Here is a 20,977-nt window from a genome sequence, read left to right on the forward strand (position 1 = left end):
GGAGAAATTGGTACACACCAGGGGTTACTCTTAAATTGCCGTGACAACACTGCATCATAACTGGGATTGGGGGTGAGGATGTGTACTAGACCCACCAGGGTATTTATAGATGAGTACCGTAATGGCGCTTCAGATAGTATGGTAGTGGTGGGGTGGAAGAGCAGAGCAAACAAGTTCAGGAATGTGTCTGAGTGTGTGTCTCTCTGTGTGTCTGTGAAACTGGAGAAGGCATGCTTCTGCCTACTTCATCAGCTGTGTACCAAGATAATGTGCAGATCAGCAGTCATGGCAGTAGATGTGATTCTGATTCATTCAAATTAGCTGAATAATGAAGTCTTGCTCTGTCGTGATTAACATGTTGAATCACAAATGGGTACGTCATGGGAGAAAGGCCTTTTTAACATTAGCCATATAGCTCTTGCTGGGAGCTTTAATGAGTTCCCAGAGTAGTATTTATGTACTTATTACCACAGCAGATTGTGCACACTTCTTCATTCTGTACACTAAAAAGTTGTCGTTAAAGAAAATTTTTCTCCTGCTACATTACAAGTCTTCCAGTATACAGGGCAGATGGAGATCGTTTTTATTTTTCAAGTAGGCTATAACATTTGCAGAGGTTTCAGTTCTCTGAGTTGACCTGGAATCTGTGTCACATGGTGCTTAATGCATTCTACCAATTTTATCCTGAATGTAGACCAGACATTCCAGTCGTCATCCTTTTTTTTGATACTCCTGTTACAGATTGATGAAAAAACACTCATGTCTTTCACATCAGCTTTGTTTGTCCCTCAGAGTCTCTCTCTCTCTCTCTCTCTCTCTCTCTCTCTCTCTCTGTCTCAATTAGTAAATTGCAAGTCGCCCATGAGTGTAAACTTAGCTTTCACAGCCCTTTCTCTCTCTTCTCATCATCCATAACTGCATAGTGTTCAGGTTGCATACTGACAGTCCTAATTTTGTTATAAAAAGTATTTCTGTCTGTCTAAGAGGCTTCCGTGTTATACCTGCTCATTTTGGTTAGTTTTAGACCTTTATTAACTTTGTTCACTGTATGCCATCTTTCTTCAGAACACTTTTATTATTACCAGTTTGTGTTGTGTTCACTGCCTCCAAAGCTTTCTGTACTTTTCTGCCAAATGTGATCAAAAATGCAATTTATGTTGCAAATCTAGATTTTAACCTTAATGAGAAAACCATCTCCCCACTAGAGTATCGTCACCACTTGCATGTGCACCTTGTACATTGTTTACTCCATGGTTAAGTGTGATTGGCCAGATTCAAAGATCTTTTAGCAGCATAATATGAGGGCCAGATCTGTGGTGGAAAAATTGCTCCAGGCTGTGAATTGTATTAAATATATTTTGTTAAAAGGGTCCCACACTGAGGACATTGCAGCTTATTTACAGCAGAGCATGCAGAAGCTGTTTAGAGTAGAGTTTAGTGGTCATAGGGAAGGACATGAGAGAAGGAAGACAACATTCCTTTGGTCAAGATGAGAACCTTGGACCAGCAAGTTAACCACATAGCATACAGATGGCAAAATGTCAGTAGTACATCCTTACAGCCTGGGACTGTTAAATGTCAGTCAAACCTCCAGTGTGATGTACCAACTTCACATCAGTAAAGCACGCAATGCATATGGGTTACAGTGCATAAAAGTTTAAATATTCATTAAAAAGATTATGGATGAAGACCTGGTTCATGGTTCCAGAGAGCACCCCTGCAATAACAGGCTACAACTCTTACCACACTTTTCTGTCACCATACCAGGACCAAAACATTAAAGGTGGAGGAGTGTCCATATTCATAACACCAGGCTAGTTGCCCAACACAATGCGTCTGGAATTTTCCAAATGCAACTAACACTAGGTAAGACTGCAATCCAAATTGTAGCTTGCTACAGATCCCTCACCCTGCCCCAAGATTCTCACTACACCTTTCTAAACATACTGGAAAGTATTCAGATACAACCAAACACCCTAATACTGGGTGATTTCAACTACCCTGCCATTAACTGGGAAAACTACTCGTGTACCAACACCTTTGCCCAATGGTTCTTGGAATTCATAAATTCCAACGCCTTGGATCAACTAATCCTTAGTCCCACCAGGGGCTCCAGTGTCCTAGACCTGGTCATTACCAATATGAAAAATCGATGCTCCACACCTATGGTCACCCCCTCATTGGTCAGGTCTGACCATAAGCTAATCACCCTTGACATCCACATCCCACCACCACTCGCCCAGTAAGAAAACCTCCGTAAAAAACTTCTTCAAAGCCAACTTCATGCTACTCAAGTCAGAAGTGACAAACTTCATGACACCCGTGCAGACGGGAACTGAAAGTTTGACTGCTGAATCCAACACTAAGGCACTGTATGAACACATCCACTCGTGCATGAATTGTGCCATCCCCAATAGAACCAAGATGCCTTCCTCCAAAAAAAGGAAGCCAATCTGGTGGTCCCTTGTCATAAACAAACTTTACAACAAAAGGAAGAAACTGTTGTCAAAAAGAGGAAAATCCCAGGATGCAAATAACTTCCTTATCAGCATCAGTAAGAAGCTGAGAATCCCTCATAAAATCCTCCAAAGCTAGTTATGAAAATAAAGTTGCCAAAGATTCCAAAGACAACCGCAAGGCATTCTATAGCTATGTCAAGAATCTAAATGGCAATACTCAGATCTTCTCTAAGCTACAAAAGAATGGCATTTAATATACTGATCCCAAGGATATTGCCAATATCCTGGCAGATCGATTCAGTGCAAACTTCACCCCCCTCTCACCCCCTAAACGGCCCATCTCAATACCGAGTCCATGGGACCAGACGACATCCCTGGCTGTGTACTACATGAACTACAAAATGAACTGGCACCTCACCTAAGTGTCATGTTTAATCATAGCCTCACTCAGGCTTCGTGCCCACTGAGTGGCTCACAGCTACAGTTATCCCTCTCCACAAGGGGGGGATCCACCTTGGATCCTGGGAACTACCGCCCCATCAGTCTGACGAGTCTGATCTGCAAGGCCATGGAACGTATTATCATGGAACGTATAAACAAAGACATTGGCAACCTTCCAACACTGGACCCTATGCAGATTGGGTTTGTGATGTCCCGATCTTGTCTCCTGAACCTGATTGACTTCTTTGAATCAGTGTCTAGAGCCGTGGACAAGGGAAGCGTGGTCCACACATCCTGTCTGGACCTTGCTAAGGCCTTCAACACCATCCCCCACTCTGGAATCCTAGATAAACTTACTAAGCTGGGCATTAATCCCTATGTCACTCGTTGGGTTGCCAACTGGCTTACTGACAAAACCCACACTGTAAAAGTAGTCAACTCCAAATCCAGCTCCAGACAAGTGACAAGTGGAGTACCTCGGGGTTCAGTCCTGGGACTGCTCTTGTTTGGCATCTACTTTTCTGAAGTACAGGCCACAGCAAGGGACTCTGGCTAGCAAAGTTCGCAGATTACTGCAAACTGGGAGCCATTATTGAATCCCCAAATAATGTGGATATTCTACAAAGGGGCTTTATAGAAACAGATGCTTGGTGCCATGGGCTCAAGCTCAATGCCAAAAACTGTATAGTTATCCCCTTTGGGGAAAAAACATGTAGGTGGCAATACACTAAACACCGAAAGTAGGATAAGAGACTTAGAGACACAGGTGGGACAGTGGTATCACCTTTGATAACCACATTGCCACAACAGTCAGGAAATTCTTTTATGTGGCACACCTCATCATTAAGAGCTTTTCATCCAGAAAAAGGAGGTCATTGTCCCACTGTAGAGTAAAACACCCTGTTTGGTATGTACCTCTCAAGACATCTACAACAACTAGAAAGGCCACAGAAATACCACACTAAAAGAATCACAGGCCTAAAGCAGATGCCCTATGCTGACAGTCTAAAAATAAAAACTACACCTATACTCTTGTCGCATATCGTCTACTCAGACGTGATCTCTGCTTAACATACAAGGCCATGTCAAACCCAGAGCTGTTGGACACGCTACACTTAAAGAAATCCCAATCCCTCAGAGAGGCACGCTCCAGGGATCTAAATCTTGTCATCACAATGAACAAAACATGCTGGATGGATAGGTTCCTGACCCAGAGACTCCCCAGACTCTGGAATAGACTGCCCATAGATGTTAAGCAGAGTGCCTCTTTGGCCCTCTTTAAAAGGAACCTTGATGACTGGATGGGAGATAGGAAACCCACCCTGCTAGACAGAGGTCCAGGGAAGTAAATACTGTGGGAAGAAATAGCCAATGAATTGTTATGACTAGGCTTTGTACCAACCTATGAACCTATATGTTAAGAATTTGTAGAACATTATAGGAACATATGATTTAGCTGAGGTTTACTTTCTGAGCTGTGACAGTGTTCTTAAGGTCCTACCATCTCAACCTTCCAGTTACAGCAGAGAATATTTGATGCATTATTTAGTACATTTCTGATATGTTCCATACTAATGAGGCTTATTAATTGTGTATAGTGTGCTATTTCTGCAACAGATGAAGCACAGCCTTATTGTTTGTCTTGGACAGAGCACTCGCTGCCTACATGTGGGTATAGCTGAGCCAGCCAGCCATCTTACCTGTTTTAGTTGACATGGTGACATTGTAGTAAATGCATCCTGTTATGTAAGTGACTGCTGTCAAATGTACACTGGGTAATTGAATCAGGTTGACCATGGCACAGAAAAAAATGGCCATTGTATGGGAGCTGTACACAGTAATATTACTTGCTAAAAGTCTGTCCAGATAGTACTCGTTATGTGCAGAAGTACATGGCTTTTGCTGTTCTACACATGCATGGCAAAATACTAAAATGCAGACACCCATGTGCATAAATGTTACTTATTTGCATATGATGGTATATGTGTATATACGTACATACATAGCTGGGATATTGCATGGGAGACTCTAGAATTAGTGCAGTATGCATGTCTTTAGGGTGTGCAACCATGGTGTCAGGAGTCAGATGAATATGTTTGGGAACAGTCGTCTAGATTAGGCAATGTGGAATACCATACTGTACCTTAGTGCAGTGTTACTGCCAATTTCCTGGTACGTCACTCCATTAATTACGTCATTGTAAAAAGGGAGAAGAATATGTTCAAGTCTGCCCATTCCAGCAGTGATATGCACAATCCTGTTGCATACTTTAGTTATGTTTACCCGCTGATGCAGACTGTAGCTACCTATAATGCTACCAGGAAAAATGGTAAAGGTGTATGTGTGTGTCAGTGAGGCTATATAAGTCTGTAGAAATGCACCATTTCAGCTAAATGTCTATACTATATCATAGTATTGTGACATAAGGGGAAGAGTATATGGCAGTCATTCATGACACCCTTTTGTCAGCACTATACTGTATGGTCTCATAGGTTTGAGCATTTCCTTTGCTTGTAGGCAGTATTGTTGGCTGTACTGTACTGTGGCTGTACTGGTTGTTGAAGTCAGTACTTGTTTGATATGAAAAACAAATGTTTAGCCAGGAGAATTTTTTTACATGTTGTTTGGTGTGATACATGGTTACTTCTTTCATGCTTCAAGATTTGGTTGTATAGCTCTGCATTCAAGCATGCAGCATTTTTTAGCATGTTGGAACAATTTGCACATACATAAACTGTGCAACATAACAAATAAGCTGGCTGTCTTTCCTACTAAATATGACCTAGCCTCTGAAGACACTGGCTGATAGTGTCTGTTTTGTATAGAGGTACCCTTATTCACATTATGGCATGGTATTTACTTCACTGAGCTTGGGATGACTCTCGCTTTAATTTTACATCACGTATCAATGTAGGAAAACATCAGTTTGGAATCCAGCCACTCCCAGTTGGACAAGCCTACACTTTAGGGTGTGCTGTATTAGTTTGTTCTTACTGCATATATTGGAGCAGAAAATTAAGCGTTTCTTTATGAATCAGAATTCGAGCTGATCTTGTAATTCCAAGTGCCAATAGTGACGTCACACTTTTAGAGTAGGATCATTGCTGCTGTATGCCAAATTTCCAGGCCAAAGTCAGTGGCTAAACTCAGATTAAATAGTTTAAGTAGTTGCTCTGCTGGTGCATTTTAGTACTGTTAAAAGCTGGGTATTTTATCAGGTCCCATGGAGGAAGTGTTTTTAGTCTTGGTGAGCACCTATGTTCTTTAGTGATGGTTGGGAGTTGAGAAGTTCAGGGATGCGTTGGTTTTACATGGTCATTTCTGGGGAAAAATTTGAATCTGTTTGCTTGTATGGTGGCAACATCTGCTGGATCAAGTCAGTGGTGCCAGAGATGTGTGTTGGTTCTCAGTTTCCTGATATAGTTGAAAGATTTATAATTATCCTTGCATTCAGATGCTAACCTATGGTTATGGCCTCTTTAGTAGACCTAATGGTATTTTTCAAGTTTTCAGTCAATTTTTTATGTTATCCTTGATATCAGTTTCCTAACATAGTTGAAAGATTTATAATTGTTCTTGCATTCAGATGCTAACCTATGGTCATGGTCTCCTTAGTAGATCTAATGGAATTTTTCAAGTTTTTATGTTATCCTTGATATGAGCTTTTTTTGATCAGCTGTGAGTTTGTTTTTTGTAATGTTGTTGGATTACCAGAGTGGTTTGTTTTGAAATTTCCCATTATAGATCTGGTTAGGATTGATTGTTCTCTACGTGTATCTGAGTGGGCACAGAACTCTTTTTGAAGCTACCTGTTGTGGTGTGTGAGATAATTTCGCTATAAGTGAATTTTCAGTGGGCTAAGAGGTTTTGAAGGTGAAGTTCATTGGTTTATGATTCAACTGCACCAGGGAAGGATCTACTGGGGGATAGTACATGTAGAAGCTGTATTCATATGGACCAGATCAGGAATAATATGTCTTTTAGTCGGTTGCTAACCATCTGCTCTAGGGAGGTTTTTTTTTTTTAATAATCTAAGAATTGGGTGTATTTTGCATTTGCGGTATAGATGCTCCAGTTTACAGCGGGGTAGTTAGTCTCCCAATATTATGGGGCTCTTGTTTATAGGGATGTCAAGTATATTTAGGAATCCTGTATGATATTCAGTAGACTTAAAGGGTGTCCTGTAGCAGGCTAAAAACTGATATCTGGTCATGTTTAGTGTGATTTGGAGTTTTATGATTTCTTTTTGTGGGTCTCTGGGAATCTGTCTACAGGTGACATGGTCAGTAACAAATATATTCTCATACAGTTGTCATTGGGTATGAATACATGTTTGGTGCAAAACCCAGGTATGGAGACAGTGCTTTAATTAACTTAATTTGGAACCTATCCATATATGTGAGAGACGTAGTCTGACAGTTTCTTGTAGACTTATGGCATTGGGCAGAATCACCTTAATGTGATCTTGTTTTAGATTTGATGTGTTTTCTTTTGAATGTCCATTAGCTGGACTCTGCTGAAAAAGGCACTATGGGAGCAGCAAAGGCTTTAGCCAATATACATAAGCCTAGGAATGAGAGATGCAAGCCATCTTTGCAAAACAAGTGGGACTGTCAAGTTTCTTGTCTCAAACTAACATAATAGATTCCCGTGGAATGATACCAACTATTTAGCCTATTGTTCAAGTCGGTTATCTTTTCTTTGTACCTTGACATCATTTTTGGAGAAGGAAAGATTCTACTTGGGGACATCAGTCTTGCCCTCATTTGTGACCTCAGGGTTTTGCGTCTCAAGTCGTTCACCTCCATGTGGGCTATCGGTGTTTTGTTGTCATATTTGCTATGTGAAATTGTCTTAAGGGTGGCGAAATTGTCTTAAGGGACCCTGAAATATCGGAGATGCTGGTACCTGAAAGGCAACTTACTGTTACCCTCTCTTTGTCTAGCCTAGTAAGAAGAGAATCTGTGTGCTTGACAAGTCTCCCAAAATAATGGGGTCCTTGTATTATAGGGAGTAGAAGTATATTTATGAATCTTGCCTGATTTTCAGTGGACATTAAGGGTGTTCTGTAACAAGATTTGACATAATTTAACTTTAGATGGCTCTTTATTGAAAGTATGCCTGAAGTTGACATGGCATTGGTATTTCACTGAAGCCTCTTCATACTCTGACATTGGTGTTTTTTTCCAGCCTTTGCATAAGACATTTTGTGTGGATTGATGTAGGGTGTATTGCATGTTGCTCACAGTCTGGCATTTTTGAGAGTGAGATATCCATATTTGTTAAATATTTGCCTCTCTCGCAACAATTTCATGTGGTATTACTGTTCATTATTTGTGAGCTTATGGCTATTACTACACTGTCTAAAGACACTAATTGTTGTGAGGCTGGCAACAAAGGACAAACGGGCAAGTTGACTGTCTGTCTTGATCCAGAGATTTTAAGTATGAATTAGGATTACACTGAGTACTATATGTGGTTAGTGTGATAATCGCTATGCAGATTTTCTTGTGGAGGGTTTACGTTGAGTTGTTATATGCACCGAAAGATGCAAGTTGGGCTTAGTTGGTAGAAATGTACTGCCTTAAAGTAAATGTAGCATTTTGGTTAAAGTGTAACTGTAACAGTGAACAGGGCAAAATTGCTAAGCAGCAGTAAAACATGAACTATGTGGAACAACTACGAGCTGCTTTGGGCAGTGTAGAAGCTGTTTGGGGTTTAGGACAGTATAGAGTAACTGAGGGCTGCTAGAGGCTGTTCAGAGGATATATGGTAAATAGTGTGGCTCATTCTTGTGAACAGTAAAATACTGGTATTACTTTTATCTGCAAATGTGTTTTTTCCAGTGTTTTGCTCATTCTCACTTTGAGGTGATTTTTGAGACTTGTAGTTAAGCTAGTGTGCAAGTTTTAATCTGAGACCCTATGCTGTTGCAGTGTCAGTTTTAATATACTGCAGTGACCAGACACAATTTAGTTGCCTCAGTTGGCTAATGGGTGCAAGTTTTACTTTAATCTTTGTGTTTCCAGCATTCTAGAATTCTGATATCTCAGGATTTCCAGCTATTCTAAGTGATTTTGTATATTTGGAATCTGATTTTTTGTTATGTTGTATTTTTTTTTCAGGAGACCATCCGTACTGCTCTTGCAATGGGAGCAGACCGAGGAATCCATGTTGATGTAGCAGGAAAGGACTCTGAAAATCTTGGACCATTTCAGGTATCCAAAATTCTGGCTGCTCTTGCCAAGAAAGAAGATGTTCAGCTCATTATATTGGGAAAACAGGTCAGTGAAATACTGAGCAGAATCTATAGTTATTTCTATATCTCTAGCATTTTCTTTTCAGGGTAAGGTCATGACGTGTGTTCTTTGATTGGATATGTGACATAGAGTTGTGTATTTCATATCCAACTGCTTGTGCTTTCTTAGATACTACTGTTCTGTTGAGAGAGAGAGAGTAGTCTCTTGGGAGAATTGCTGCAGCTTTTTTGCTAGTATAATACAGAGGATTAAAGTTGTGAATTCCTGACTTTGCATCATCTTGTAGTGGAGAAGTGTGTTGAGTCCCCTAGTCTTTACATGCACATTGCTCTTCTCTTAAATGAATGAATGCATGCATAACTTTGTAAACCAATAATTGGGTATTAATATGTATGGTTTAGGGCTCTTATTCCTTTGGTAAAGCCTATATATTAGGAAGGGAGTTAATTTAGTGTAAAAGCATTTTTATAAAAATTGTTAGTTGGAAATTTAAATTACTGCTATTTTAAAAGGTACTGCATCCTACATGCGTAATTTGACATCCATTGTTAATGTCAATATTCTTGTAAACTTTGTAATGTGTTAGGCGTAATTGAGTGCAGACAGTGTGGGTGGTATATTAAAACCATTCAGAAATTGAAATGGAGATACTTAATACAAAGACTCATAGTAATCTTTCAAGATAATATCTTTCTCTTGCAGAGATGTTAAAAGTGCGTAATATCCAAGTTAATTCGTTTTATTTGATAGTGTTTTGGATGAGTCTGAAAGTAGAGGCGCCACCTCTTGGTAGATGGTGACAAAACTGGATTGTTGGAAATTCAGACTGTTAGTAGAGTTGGTCATAAGTCAGAATGTGACGACCAAGATGTGTTCCTTTCCATTTGAAAAGAGTTGAGAAAGGTCTTGTGACTAAATGATGTTGAAGTTCAAGCAGGTTGAAGGCTATACATATCGAATTGGTAAATTTGACTGACTATTTTGGTGCTTACTTAAAAGAATTAATTATATTTGCAGTTTACTGTGTAGTCGAAGCAAATAATTATATTTGTAGGTTGGTATTTACATGATACAATTAAATATATTTGTGATGGATAAGTGGATTCTGCATGCTTAGTTAGTAACCACATAACCTGATAGGCAACAAGTTTATAAGATTTGGGTTTAAGTCATGAGATGATAAAAAGGCAAAAAGCCGACTCTTTAATGGTGTATGGGATCCAGGAAAGTGTGTACAAATTAATTGGTTGGGGGTATTTGATGAGCAAGAGGGCAGAGTGGACTGGCTTTACAAAAGACTGTGGGAAATGGGGCAAGTGATAAATTTGCCAGAGTCTGAAGTCAGTTGTGGAAGGGTTTTTGACTTGCTGTGAAAGATTAAATGCTTTTAAAGTTATTGGCAACCAGGGATAATGTAGTCTCTGGAAGGAAAGCCTGCATTTGCGACACTAAATTTCAGTCTCCCCTCATCCAATAATCATAAACAATGCTTTGTCACCTCGTGGTGATAGGCAGTCATTTCTAGCTATGTTGGAGATTGTATGGGATGACAGTGTTGATGTTTGGTAATCCAGGTGAAGCAGTTTGGAAGGTAGAAGAATTGCAAAGAAAAATGGGTCAAACACCAACTAAGCAAAAGGGCAAGGACACTGTTGACTGGGAGGAAGTAAACTCTCTGGGGCAAAATGGATGATGATAGGATTGAAAAAGGCAGTTCAAAGGAAACAATGATATAAGTAGGTATGTGTGTTTTCCTAGGAATAAAATTGCAGGATTGAGTGGAAAATTATACGAACATAAAGATTGGAGCCAGCTTAAATAACCTAATGAGCATTAATTAGCAAATATAAATGAAGGCTAAAATGGCCTTAACAGGCAGTAAGGTTTGCCTGTACATATGAGAATTGTGAGGATGTGCATATGATGGACATTGTACTTGTAAAGCAAATTCATCACTTTAATTGTAATAGCTACGGATGGTTGGTTAAGTGAAAACACAACTAAGGCTGGCATCTAGATTTCATTGTTGCTTTCCATAAATGTATACTACATAAGTAGGTGGGATGCTATTGAAAACAAATTGAATGGAAGTAATTAAATCCTAATGGTACTGGGCCAATTGTTTTATATTTTGTATCTAAGTAAGTCACAGGGAAATGTCCATAGAGATTGCATTCATTTGTGTACTGTTAAGAAAAGTACAGTGTTGTATTTAGTGTTCTGAAATTGTCTGTTTGTACTTATTTGCATAGTAACCATATGATTAGAATAGGTTATATTTAGTTCTGTATGCACTGGGCAGAAACTGTTTGTATTTTAAATACTGAATGCTTATTCCCATAATCATTTCGAGAACATGTGTTGCTATTTTATAGGTAGATGTGTGCATGAGCCCATATATGAGAGAATTTATTTTTCATTATTGGCAAAGTGTGTAAGCAAAGTATAAGAAGTGTGATGTTTGGGGAAAATGCTTTTTGTAAAGGAGTCAAAAAAAGTGTATTAGTGATGGTGGCGAAGTTAATGAATGTTGGGACCACTATTTTCTTTGAGAAACAAATTTTAAATAGCATAAATACTAGTAAAGTTATTTGAAATGAAGTTTGAGGGAAGGGAATTGGTGGCACCAACACAGACACCACAAGCTTTCAACCCGTAGCACTTCTCTCACCCCTGTCTAAAATACTGGGAAAAATACACCCAAAATACACCCATGCCCATCTCCTCAAACCTTCTCTCACCCCTGTCTAAAATACTGGGAAAAATACACCCAAAATACACCCATGCCCATCTCCTCAAACCAGCTGCTTGAATATCAAATTCTATCACCCTCTCAACATGGTTTCAGACCGGGGCACAGCACCACTACCGCCCTCCTATCCTTCCTTGATACAGTTAACCAGGCACGGGATTCTGGTAACATAATTGTTTCACTTTTCCTTGATCTCTCCAAAGCTTTCGATACCATTTCCAACGATATTTTCCTGTCTAAACTATCCACCCTCCACATTTCTCCTCCTACCCTACAGTGGTTCAATAGCTATCTCTCTAATAGGCAGCAATCCACCAAATGGCAACAATCTTACTCTCCCTTCCTCAGTACTTCCACAGGGGTACCCCAAGGCTTCATACTTGTTCATCTCTTATTTACCATCTTTATTAATAGCTTTCACTCCACTGTCACTCAGTGCTCAGTAATCCAATATGCTGATGACTCTACAATAATCTTCTTCTTCTTTCGGCTGCTCCCGTTGGGGGTCGCCACAGCAGATCATCTGTTTCTATTTCTTCCTGTCCTCTGCATCTTGCTCTGTCGCACCAACCACCTGCATGTCCTTTCTCACCACATCCACAGACCTTATCTTAGGCCTTCCTCTTTTCCTGTTACCTGGCAGCTTCATCCTTAGCATCTTTTTTCCAATATAGTCTGCATCTCTCCTCAGCACATGTCCAAACCAACATAATCTTGCCTCTCTGGCTTTGTCTCCAAACCTTCCAACCTGGGCTGACCCTCTAATATACTTTTTCCTAATCCTGTCCACCCTTGTCACACCCAGTGCAAATCTTAACATCTTTAACTCTGCCACGTCCAGCTCTGACTCCTTCCTTTTTGTCAATGCCACTGTCTCCAACCCATATAACAGAGCTGGTCTCACTACCCTCTTGTAGACCTTCCCTTTCACTCTTACTGGTACTCGTCTGTCACAAATCACTCCTGACGCTCTTCTCCACCCACTCCATCCTGCCTGTACTCTCTTCTTTACCTCTCTTCCTCACTCACCATTACTCTGAACAGTTGATCCTAAGTATTTCAACTCATCCACCTTCACCACTTCTACTCCCTGCATCCTCACCATTCCTCTATCCTCCCTCTCATTCACACACACATATTCTGTCTCAGTTCTGCTGACTTTCATTCCTCTTCTCTCTAGAGCATATCTACACCTCTCCAGGGTCTCCTTCACCTGTTTCCTACTCTCACTAGAGATCACAATGTAATCTGCAAACATCATAGTCCACGGGGACTCCTGTCTGATCTCGTCTGTCAACCTGTCCATCACCATTGCAAATAAGAAAGGGCCCAGAGCTGATCCTTGATGTAATCCCACCTCCACCTTAAATGCATCTGTCACTCCCACCGCAGACCTCACCGCTGTCACACTACCCTCATACATATCTTGTACCACTCTTACATACTTCTCTGACACTCCCGACTTCCTCATACAATACCACAACTCCTCTCTAGGCACCCTGTCATATGCTTTCGCTAAGTCCACAAAGACACAATGCAACCCCTTCTGACCTTCTCTGTACTTCTCCATCAACACTCTGAGCAAACATTGCATCTGTAGTGCTCTTTCCTGGCATGAAACCATACTGCTGATCACTAATAATCACCTCCCTTCTTAACCTAGCTTCCACTACTCTTTCCCATAACTTCATGCTGTGACAGATCAATTTAACCCCTCTGTAGTTACTACAGCTCTGCACATCACCCTTATTCTCAAAAATCGGTACCAAAACACTTTTTCTGCATTCCTCAGGCATCCTCTCACTTTCCAAGATTTCATTAAACAATGTAGTTAAAAACTCCACTGCCATTTCACCTAAACACCTCCATGCTTCCACAGGTATGTCATCTAGACCAGCAGCCTTTCCATTCTTCATCCTCTTCATAGCTATCCTTACTTCCTCCTTCCTAATCCACTGCACTTCATGATTCACTATTCGCACATCATCCAACCTTCTCTCCCTCTCATTCTCTTCATTCATCAGCCCCTCAAAGTACTCCTTCCATCTGCCCAACACACTCTCCTCACTTGTGAGTACGTTTCCCTCATTATCCTTTATCACCCTTACCTGCTGCACATCTTTTCTAGCTCGGTCCCTCTATCTAGCCAGTCGGTACAGGTCCTTTTCTCTCTCCTTAGTGTCCAGCCTTTCATACAACTCTTTATACGCCTTACCCTTACCCACCTCTCTCTTTGCCATGCACCTCATCTCCTTGTACTCCTGTCTACTTTCTTCATGTCTTTGACAATCCCACTTCTTCTTCGCCAACCTACCTCTTTCTCTGTATACTCTCCTGTACTTCCTCATTCCACCACCAGGTCTCCTTGTCCTCCTTCCTCTTTCCAGATGTCACACCAAGCACCTTAACTGCGGTGGTGGTGCTGTGGTAGCATTGTCGCCTCACAGTAAGATGTTGTCCTGTTCGATTCTCAGCTAGAGCGTCTTCTGTGTGGAGACGTGTGAATGGGCATACCTTAGTTGAAAGTTGTGCGTCAGGGCCGGCAACTCGGCACATAAAAAAAAATCTACTGCCAATCATTAGCGGACCGGAGTTCCGCTGTGACGACCCCTAACTGGGAAAAGCCAAATGACACAACACAACAACACAATGCACCTTTCTAGCCATCTCCCTTACTATGTCTGCTGCAGTTACCCAGCTATTCGGTAACTCTTCACTGTCACCTAGTGCCTGCCTTAACTCTTCCCTGAGCTCCAGCTCACACAATTACCCCTTTTTCAATTTCCACCATTTGATCCTTGGTACTGCCCTCACACTCCTCCTCTTCTTGATCACCAGTGTCATCCTACAAACCACCAATTTATGCTGCCTATATACACTACAAATTCTAGCTCTGATCTCCATTAAATCACCCAGAATGCCCTCACCTCTACTGAATATTGGATGCTTAACGATCATCTTGCCCTAAATCCGAAAAAAAATGAAACTAGTAATTTTTACTCCTAAGAAAACCACTCCCCTAAATAAAAAAAAAACTCTTCACTATAGAAGTTGTCCCACACACTAAATTTACTAGGCATTATTATAGATGAAAAACATAACTTTGACTTGCACATAAACAATAACATAAAAAACACATCAAAAGTTTGGTATGCTCTACAGGCACCAATGCTTTCTTAGCCTCTCTACAAGACAAACCCTTGCAACTACCTTTTCATTACTGTCTCTCCTTTATGGTGCCCCTCTCCTCACTAATATCCAAAATTCTGCAAAATCCAAACTTATCTGTTTCAACAGACTATCAAAATTTGCCACCAAGGCCAAATTCTCATCCCACCACTGCAACTCACTGAAACAATTAGGGTGGCTGGAACTCCCCCACCATCTCTCATTCATCCAATTAACTACAGAACACAAAATAATCTACAGACTGTCCTGCTCTCTCAACTCTACTTGCCAAATACCAACCCAGCGGGCAACTAAGATCTGAAAATCATCTACTTCTAAAAGTAGAAAAGCCCACCTTTTACTTTGTGGTCAACTCCTGTTCTTCACCGTCACCAAACTATGGATCTTACTTCCACCTTCTATAAGAAACACAGGCAGCACCACCACTTTCAAACAAATACCGAAAAAACATCTAAACTCTTTTGGCTATGTACCTTCTATATAACCTAACCTCTTCCTTCTCTTTGTATGATAACTAAATTCCTATGCTTTTTGCTACTAATGACTGATGATACTTTTTCTGGTACAATAATACTGATTTAATATATCAATGTTTATATCTCTGAATTCATCTGGCAGCCAACTAATTTCCTGTTTTTATGTATATATTCTATATATATTGCTGAAATTGCAATGTGTAACACTGTTTCTACTTCGGTACCCATTAATGTTTAATTTTTTTCTGTTTCTGTGCTCTTGTTGGAGCTTTTCACCCCAGGCCTCCACTGAAAATGGGGTCTTTTAGGCCAAGTGGACTTCCCGGTAAACAAACGCAATAAAATTAAGTAAGTAAAATAACATTTTTAGTTTTAAGTAAAATATTTCTAGGAGAAGGACATTAGCACTCTAAGCAGGAAATCATTCGGAAGGGCCTTTGGGTTTGATTCCCACTTTAAGTGGTGTTGCTTAAACAGCAGTTACAGGAATCAGACCTAATGTCATTTTGGGGTTTTAGGAATATGAGCTCATGATTGTTGGCTGTTCTGACTCCGAGTCCCTTTGGAATTAGAGCTTTCTGTGAGTTGCTTGGGACTCTTCACAGCCATGCTCCACTGCATAAGGGTCTGTGTGGGGTGAATATGTTGATATGTAAGCTGGCTCTTCAAAACGGCCCTGTACCCACAGTTCCACTATGCCTGTCTGGCCTCTCCACCTAACTTGAAGGGATGTCCCAGTAAGTCTAAAAGTCTCAGTTTTAAATAAATTTTTATGTGGTTGTGTGTGTGTGTGTGCACGCACTTACCTGCACATAAATCACAGCTGTATACAGACAGATCTCTTAAGAACAGCCAGTAAGGTAATAGATTGCAGAAGTTCTTCATGTTTCACTGTTGCAGTCATCACATTTGGGTTATCTGCCTGCAGGTAGCCCTCAGCTGGCCTGAATACCAGAGTCTTCAGATTTCTGCATCGGATGCTGTCGCTTCTTCCATGACGTCAGGTCGTCAGGGGTATAAAACATGCAGCCGACGCCATTACATCAGTCTTTCTTGTTGTGCAGTGCCCGAAGCAGAAGCAGTTCGCAGGTGCCGGTTGGCTGTCTTCTGAAATTTTCGTTTTCGAGTTTCAGACCCGAAGTCTTCAAAAAAGATAATTACCCCATTGGGGATCCTTTTTTCTTGCTCTAACCAATGTCAGTAAAAGTTAAGTCTTGCCTGTGGAAAGCAAATACCTTATAGAGATTTTCATTCTTACTGCATTACTTGTTTAGGCCCAGACCACGACATCCCTCGCTGTCGGTTTTATGCCTTGTTCAACGCCTGAACTATTCGTCGTCTGGCAAATTTGTAGCCACATACTTTTGTACTTGATCTCTGTACTCCGAAATGGCTTTGTTAAGCCATCTGACTACCGATCTTCCGAAAAAAAATAAGGATAAAGACAGAGACAGACCGCATAGGTCCAAAACTGACGACACTTCGTTAAGCTAGTCGCCAGTCCGCCGGTACTCAGTGAGGCGCTTTCGCAGCCCCTGATGCCCACTACTACAGATTCGCAGGCCTCTACTGAGACCCATTCGGAGTCCGGTATGCCGCAATATGCTTTTTCGACTATGGAACCTGTGGATGTCTCTACCTTGGATGGGTCCAAAGCCACTGTGCAGGCACTGGCTTCTGAGGGTGTATTCAGGCCTACAGACATTCATATTAAACTGAAGCCATCGTTTCCATCCAGAAGTACCGAATTCCTCCGGCCAAAAACCCGCACTACGCCTAGAAAACCGATGACCAAATCGCAGACTTAGGCCCATATGCCTCAAAAACAAATGCTTAGAATAGCTGAAGACCTTATTACCTTAATTAGGGGAAGCCAGCCTTCCCCCTCTAAGAGACCTAGAACTGATTTTCTTTCTGATTCTTCTGATCAGGAATCTGATATCTCTGCTCCTTCTGATTACCAGGATTTGCCCTTATCTACTTATGAGGATTCTGATGCAGAGGATTCCATTCCCTCTGCTTCCCCTCCAGAAGATTTTTCTTTTGGTGAAACCTTGCGTACCCTTGGGGAGCATTTCCGCTGGGAAAGCCAGGACTATTCTGAGTCCAAAAAGAGACTTCAGGAATTCTTACTCCTGCCTCAACACAGGCCTTTAGCTATCCCTCCTGTTCTGGACATTGTAGATGATGCATTCTTGGAATCTAGCCTTACCCCAGACACTTTACCTCCAGCTCCCAGAAAACCTGACAGGTACTACAAAGTACCAGGCTATCACAAGTTCCTTTTCAAGAATCCTACTGCGGATCCAGAGCCCATTTCCCAAGGACCAAAAGGCATTAAGGCTACTGCTGCCAAAAATCCTACCCCTTCTGATAGAGATTCTAGAACCTTAGACAGATGGGGTAAGAAGGTGTACACTTCTGCTACTTGGCCATTTGGGCTTTAAATTGCCTGTTTCATATGTTAAAGTATCATCATCATATTATGGGACTACGTAAACAGAAAATTATGTTGATTCCTGACTGTGCTGAACACAAAGATTTGCAAGATTTAATGCATTCTGCAGAACAAGTTGGTAAACATACTTTGCAATGTGGTTTTGACGCTTTAGAAGCATCTTGCAGGGCTGCTATCACTGGGTCAGTACTTAGAAGGCATGCTTGGCTTAAGAACAAAACTTGTCAGATCATGTTAAAGCTAAATTACTGGATGCTCCCTTAAACAAAGACCACCTTTTTGGCAGCAAAGCAGAAGTAGTCCTCAAAAGGATGGAGGAAAAAGCTAAATCTATGCAAACTGTTAAAGATTTCCTACAAGTAAAGCCTCCCAGATTCAGCAGGCATTGGCCTTCAAAGAACTGGTCCTTTCCAGTTCCGTCCAGGCCTTCAGTCCAAACCCAGAAACAGCAGACCACCAAGACTACAGTCTGAGGAGTAGCAGACCACCAAGACTACAGTCTGAGGCTACGCACAGATCTAAGCAGTGGGGGGCTCCCACTTCCAAAGCAGGGAGTAGTAAGCCACCCCCCTACGGAAAAATGGTACAATGACTTGACCTTAATCCTTCCAAGCCCTGCTCAACTACCTGCTCCCTTAGGAGGAAAGCTCACCCTGCATGCAAAAAACTGGGAACTCATTACCCAGGACAAATGGGTTTTGAACATAATTTCCCAAGGACACAGATTCCACTTCCACACACTACCAAACCCAAATGGTTGGCCAGACCTCCCCCCAAATCAATGGGTGGAGGCCTAACAGCAGGTTCTCTCTCTTCTCAGTATCAGAGCTATTCAACCTGTCCCAGCAGAACAAAGAGGACAAGGTTTTGATTCAAGACTTTTTCTGGTACCCAGAAAAGATGAACTCCTGGCATCCTATAATGGACCTCTCTATTCTCACCACCTTTCTGGTGGTTACAAAATTCAAAATGCTAACTCTTCAACAGCTTTTTCCTATGCTAGCCAAGGATGCCTGGCTGGCAACCCTAGACTTAAAGGAAGCTTACCTGCACATCCCAATAAGAGGATCCTGCAGACAATACCTACGTTTCAGGGCGGGCTCCATGCACTTTCAGTTCTCTGCACTTCCCTTTGGCTTATCTACTGCGCCCAGGGTGTTCACAAAGTGTCTAGCTCCAGCCATTGCATTTTGCACACAGAGAAATATTCAAATTTACCCATACTTGGATGATTGTCTGATTCAGGCAGAAAGCCAGGACTTGCTATTACAACACCTGGCATTCGTAAAGAAACTTCTAACCTCACTGGGGTACACCATCAGTGAAAAGAAATCTCACCTAGTACCTTGCCAACAGATTGTATTCCTGGGAGCAAGCTTGAACACAACTTTTCAGATGGTATTCCTCACTCCGGAGAAACAAGTTTATTTGACAACCTACTTCAAAATATTGGCCACAAAAACCCAGCTATCTGCAAGGACAATACTGCAAGCTCTGGGGTTCATGGCCTCTTGCATTCTGCTAATTCCATATGCAAAACTGCATATGAGGAAACTCCAAAGGTATCTTAAAAAGCCTATGGTGCCAATATTCTAAGGACCTGGAAACAATGATTCCTATCATTCCTTGTCAAAGGACAGAGTTCCTTTGGTGTGCAGATGCTTGCTACCACAACAAGGGACTCCCTTTCACTCTACCCCCTGCCGCCCAAACCCTAACAGATGCATCAGACTATACATGGGGGGCTCACATGGCAGGGCAGTGCATTCAGAGCAAATGGAACCCGAGACAGATGCACCTGCATATCGATCAAAAATAAATGTTAGCTGTACAGAATGCTCTGACAGCCTTCAAAGACCGTACTCTTCCAGGGAAACTTTTGGTAAAGACAGACAACACCACAGTTATGTGCTACATAAGCCGGGGGGACCCCATTCCTACCCTCTCTACAGACTAGCCATGGCTCTGTGGAACACAGCCTTGAGCTACCAAGTATTCCTACAAGCACAATTCCTGCCAGGCGAACTAAAGTCACTGGCAGACGACTTAAGCAGAAATCACATGGACCCACACGAATGGAAACTAGAACCCAAAATATTCAACCTCTTGAGGAACATGGGGGACTCCAGAGGTAGACCTGTTTGCCTCCCCTCAGAGCTACCAGTTGAACAAATTCTGCACAAGAACTCCCCACAGTCAAGCTTGGAAAGTGGATGTCCCTGTCCTTTACCTGGGAAAGCCTCTCGGTTTATGCCTTTCCCCCTCTGCCTCTCCTCTTGAAGGTTCTACTAAAGATCAAACAGGACAAGCCAAGGACAATACTGATTACACCAGACTGGCCACGCTAACACTGTTATCCCCTCTTCGCAGTATGACACTGCTACAACCATGGCACCTGCCTCAGACCCTTTCCCTGCTGTCCCAGCAGGTGGACCAGATTCTGCACCCTTAGCTTCAAACCCTTAACCTTGCAGCCTGGCTAATTCCTTGAGCTCTCCTCTAGCAGGTGCTGGATGTTATTCTGGAGGCAAGGAGGCCTAGTACTAGAAAATCTATGCTGAAAAGTGGAAAAGATACTACTCCTGGAGCCAGGCTCAGGGGATGGGCACAACGGTGCCCTGCTTACCTCATATTCTAGAGAACTTAACAGAAATGCTCCACAAGGGCCTATCCTTTTCATCAATTAAAATTCATGCCTGTGCCATTTCAGCACATTATAATACTGAGCCACCCCTCTTCTCTCACCCTTGCTAAAACAATTCCTTAGAGGAGCCAAAAATTTAAGACCCCCCCCCCCCAGGAGAGTTCCCACTCCAGCCTGGGACCTTAACTTTGTATTTGAAAAGCTCGCCCCCCCCCCCCCCCCTTTGAGCTAGCTGCAACAGCAGAGCTGAAATTCCTTTCTTGGAAAACAGCTTTCCTTCTAGCCATCACTTCAGCAA

The 20,977-nt window shown here is 41.8% G+C and overlaps 1 protein-coding gene across 4 annotated transcripts in view; it reads left to right on the forward strand.

The window, feature by feature from the left end:
• Positions 1–20,977, forward strand: part of ETFB (electron transfer flavoprotein subunit beta) — a 347,620-nt gene that overhangs the window by 45,229 nt on the left and 281,414 nt on the right. For all 4 annotated transcript variants that reach the window (XM_044080496.1, XM_044080493.1, XM_044080495.1 and 1 more), the window contains exon 3: positions 9,026–9,184. In XM_044080496.1, the coding sequence (XP_043936431.1) occupies positions 9,026–9,184 (159 nt within the window). The remainder of the gene's footprint in view (positions 1–9,025; positions 9,185–20,977) is intronic.

Source organism: Protopterus annectens, chromosome 8.part0, assembly GCF_019279795.1.
Source record: "Protopterus annectens isolate FY-2018-M chromosome 8.part0, PAN1.0, whole genome shotgun sequence".
Taxonomy (NCBI): domain Eukaryota; kingdom Metazoa; phylum Chordata; order Ceratodontiformes; family Protopteridae; genus Protopterus; species Protopterus annectens.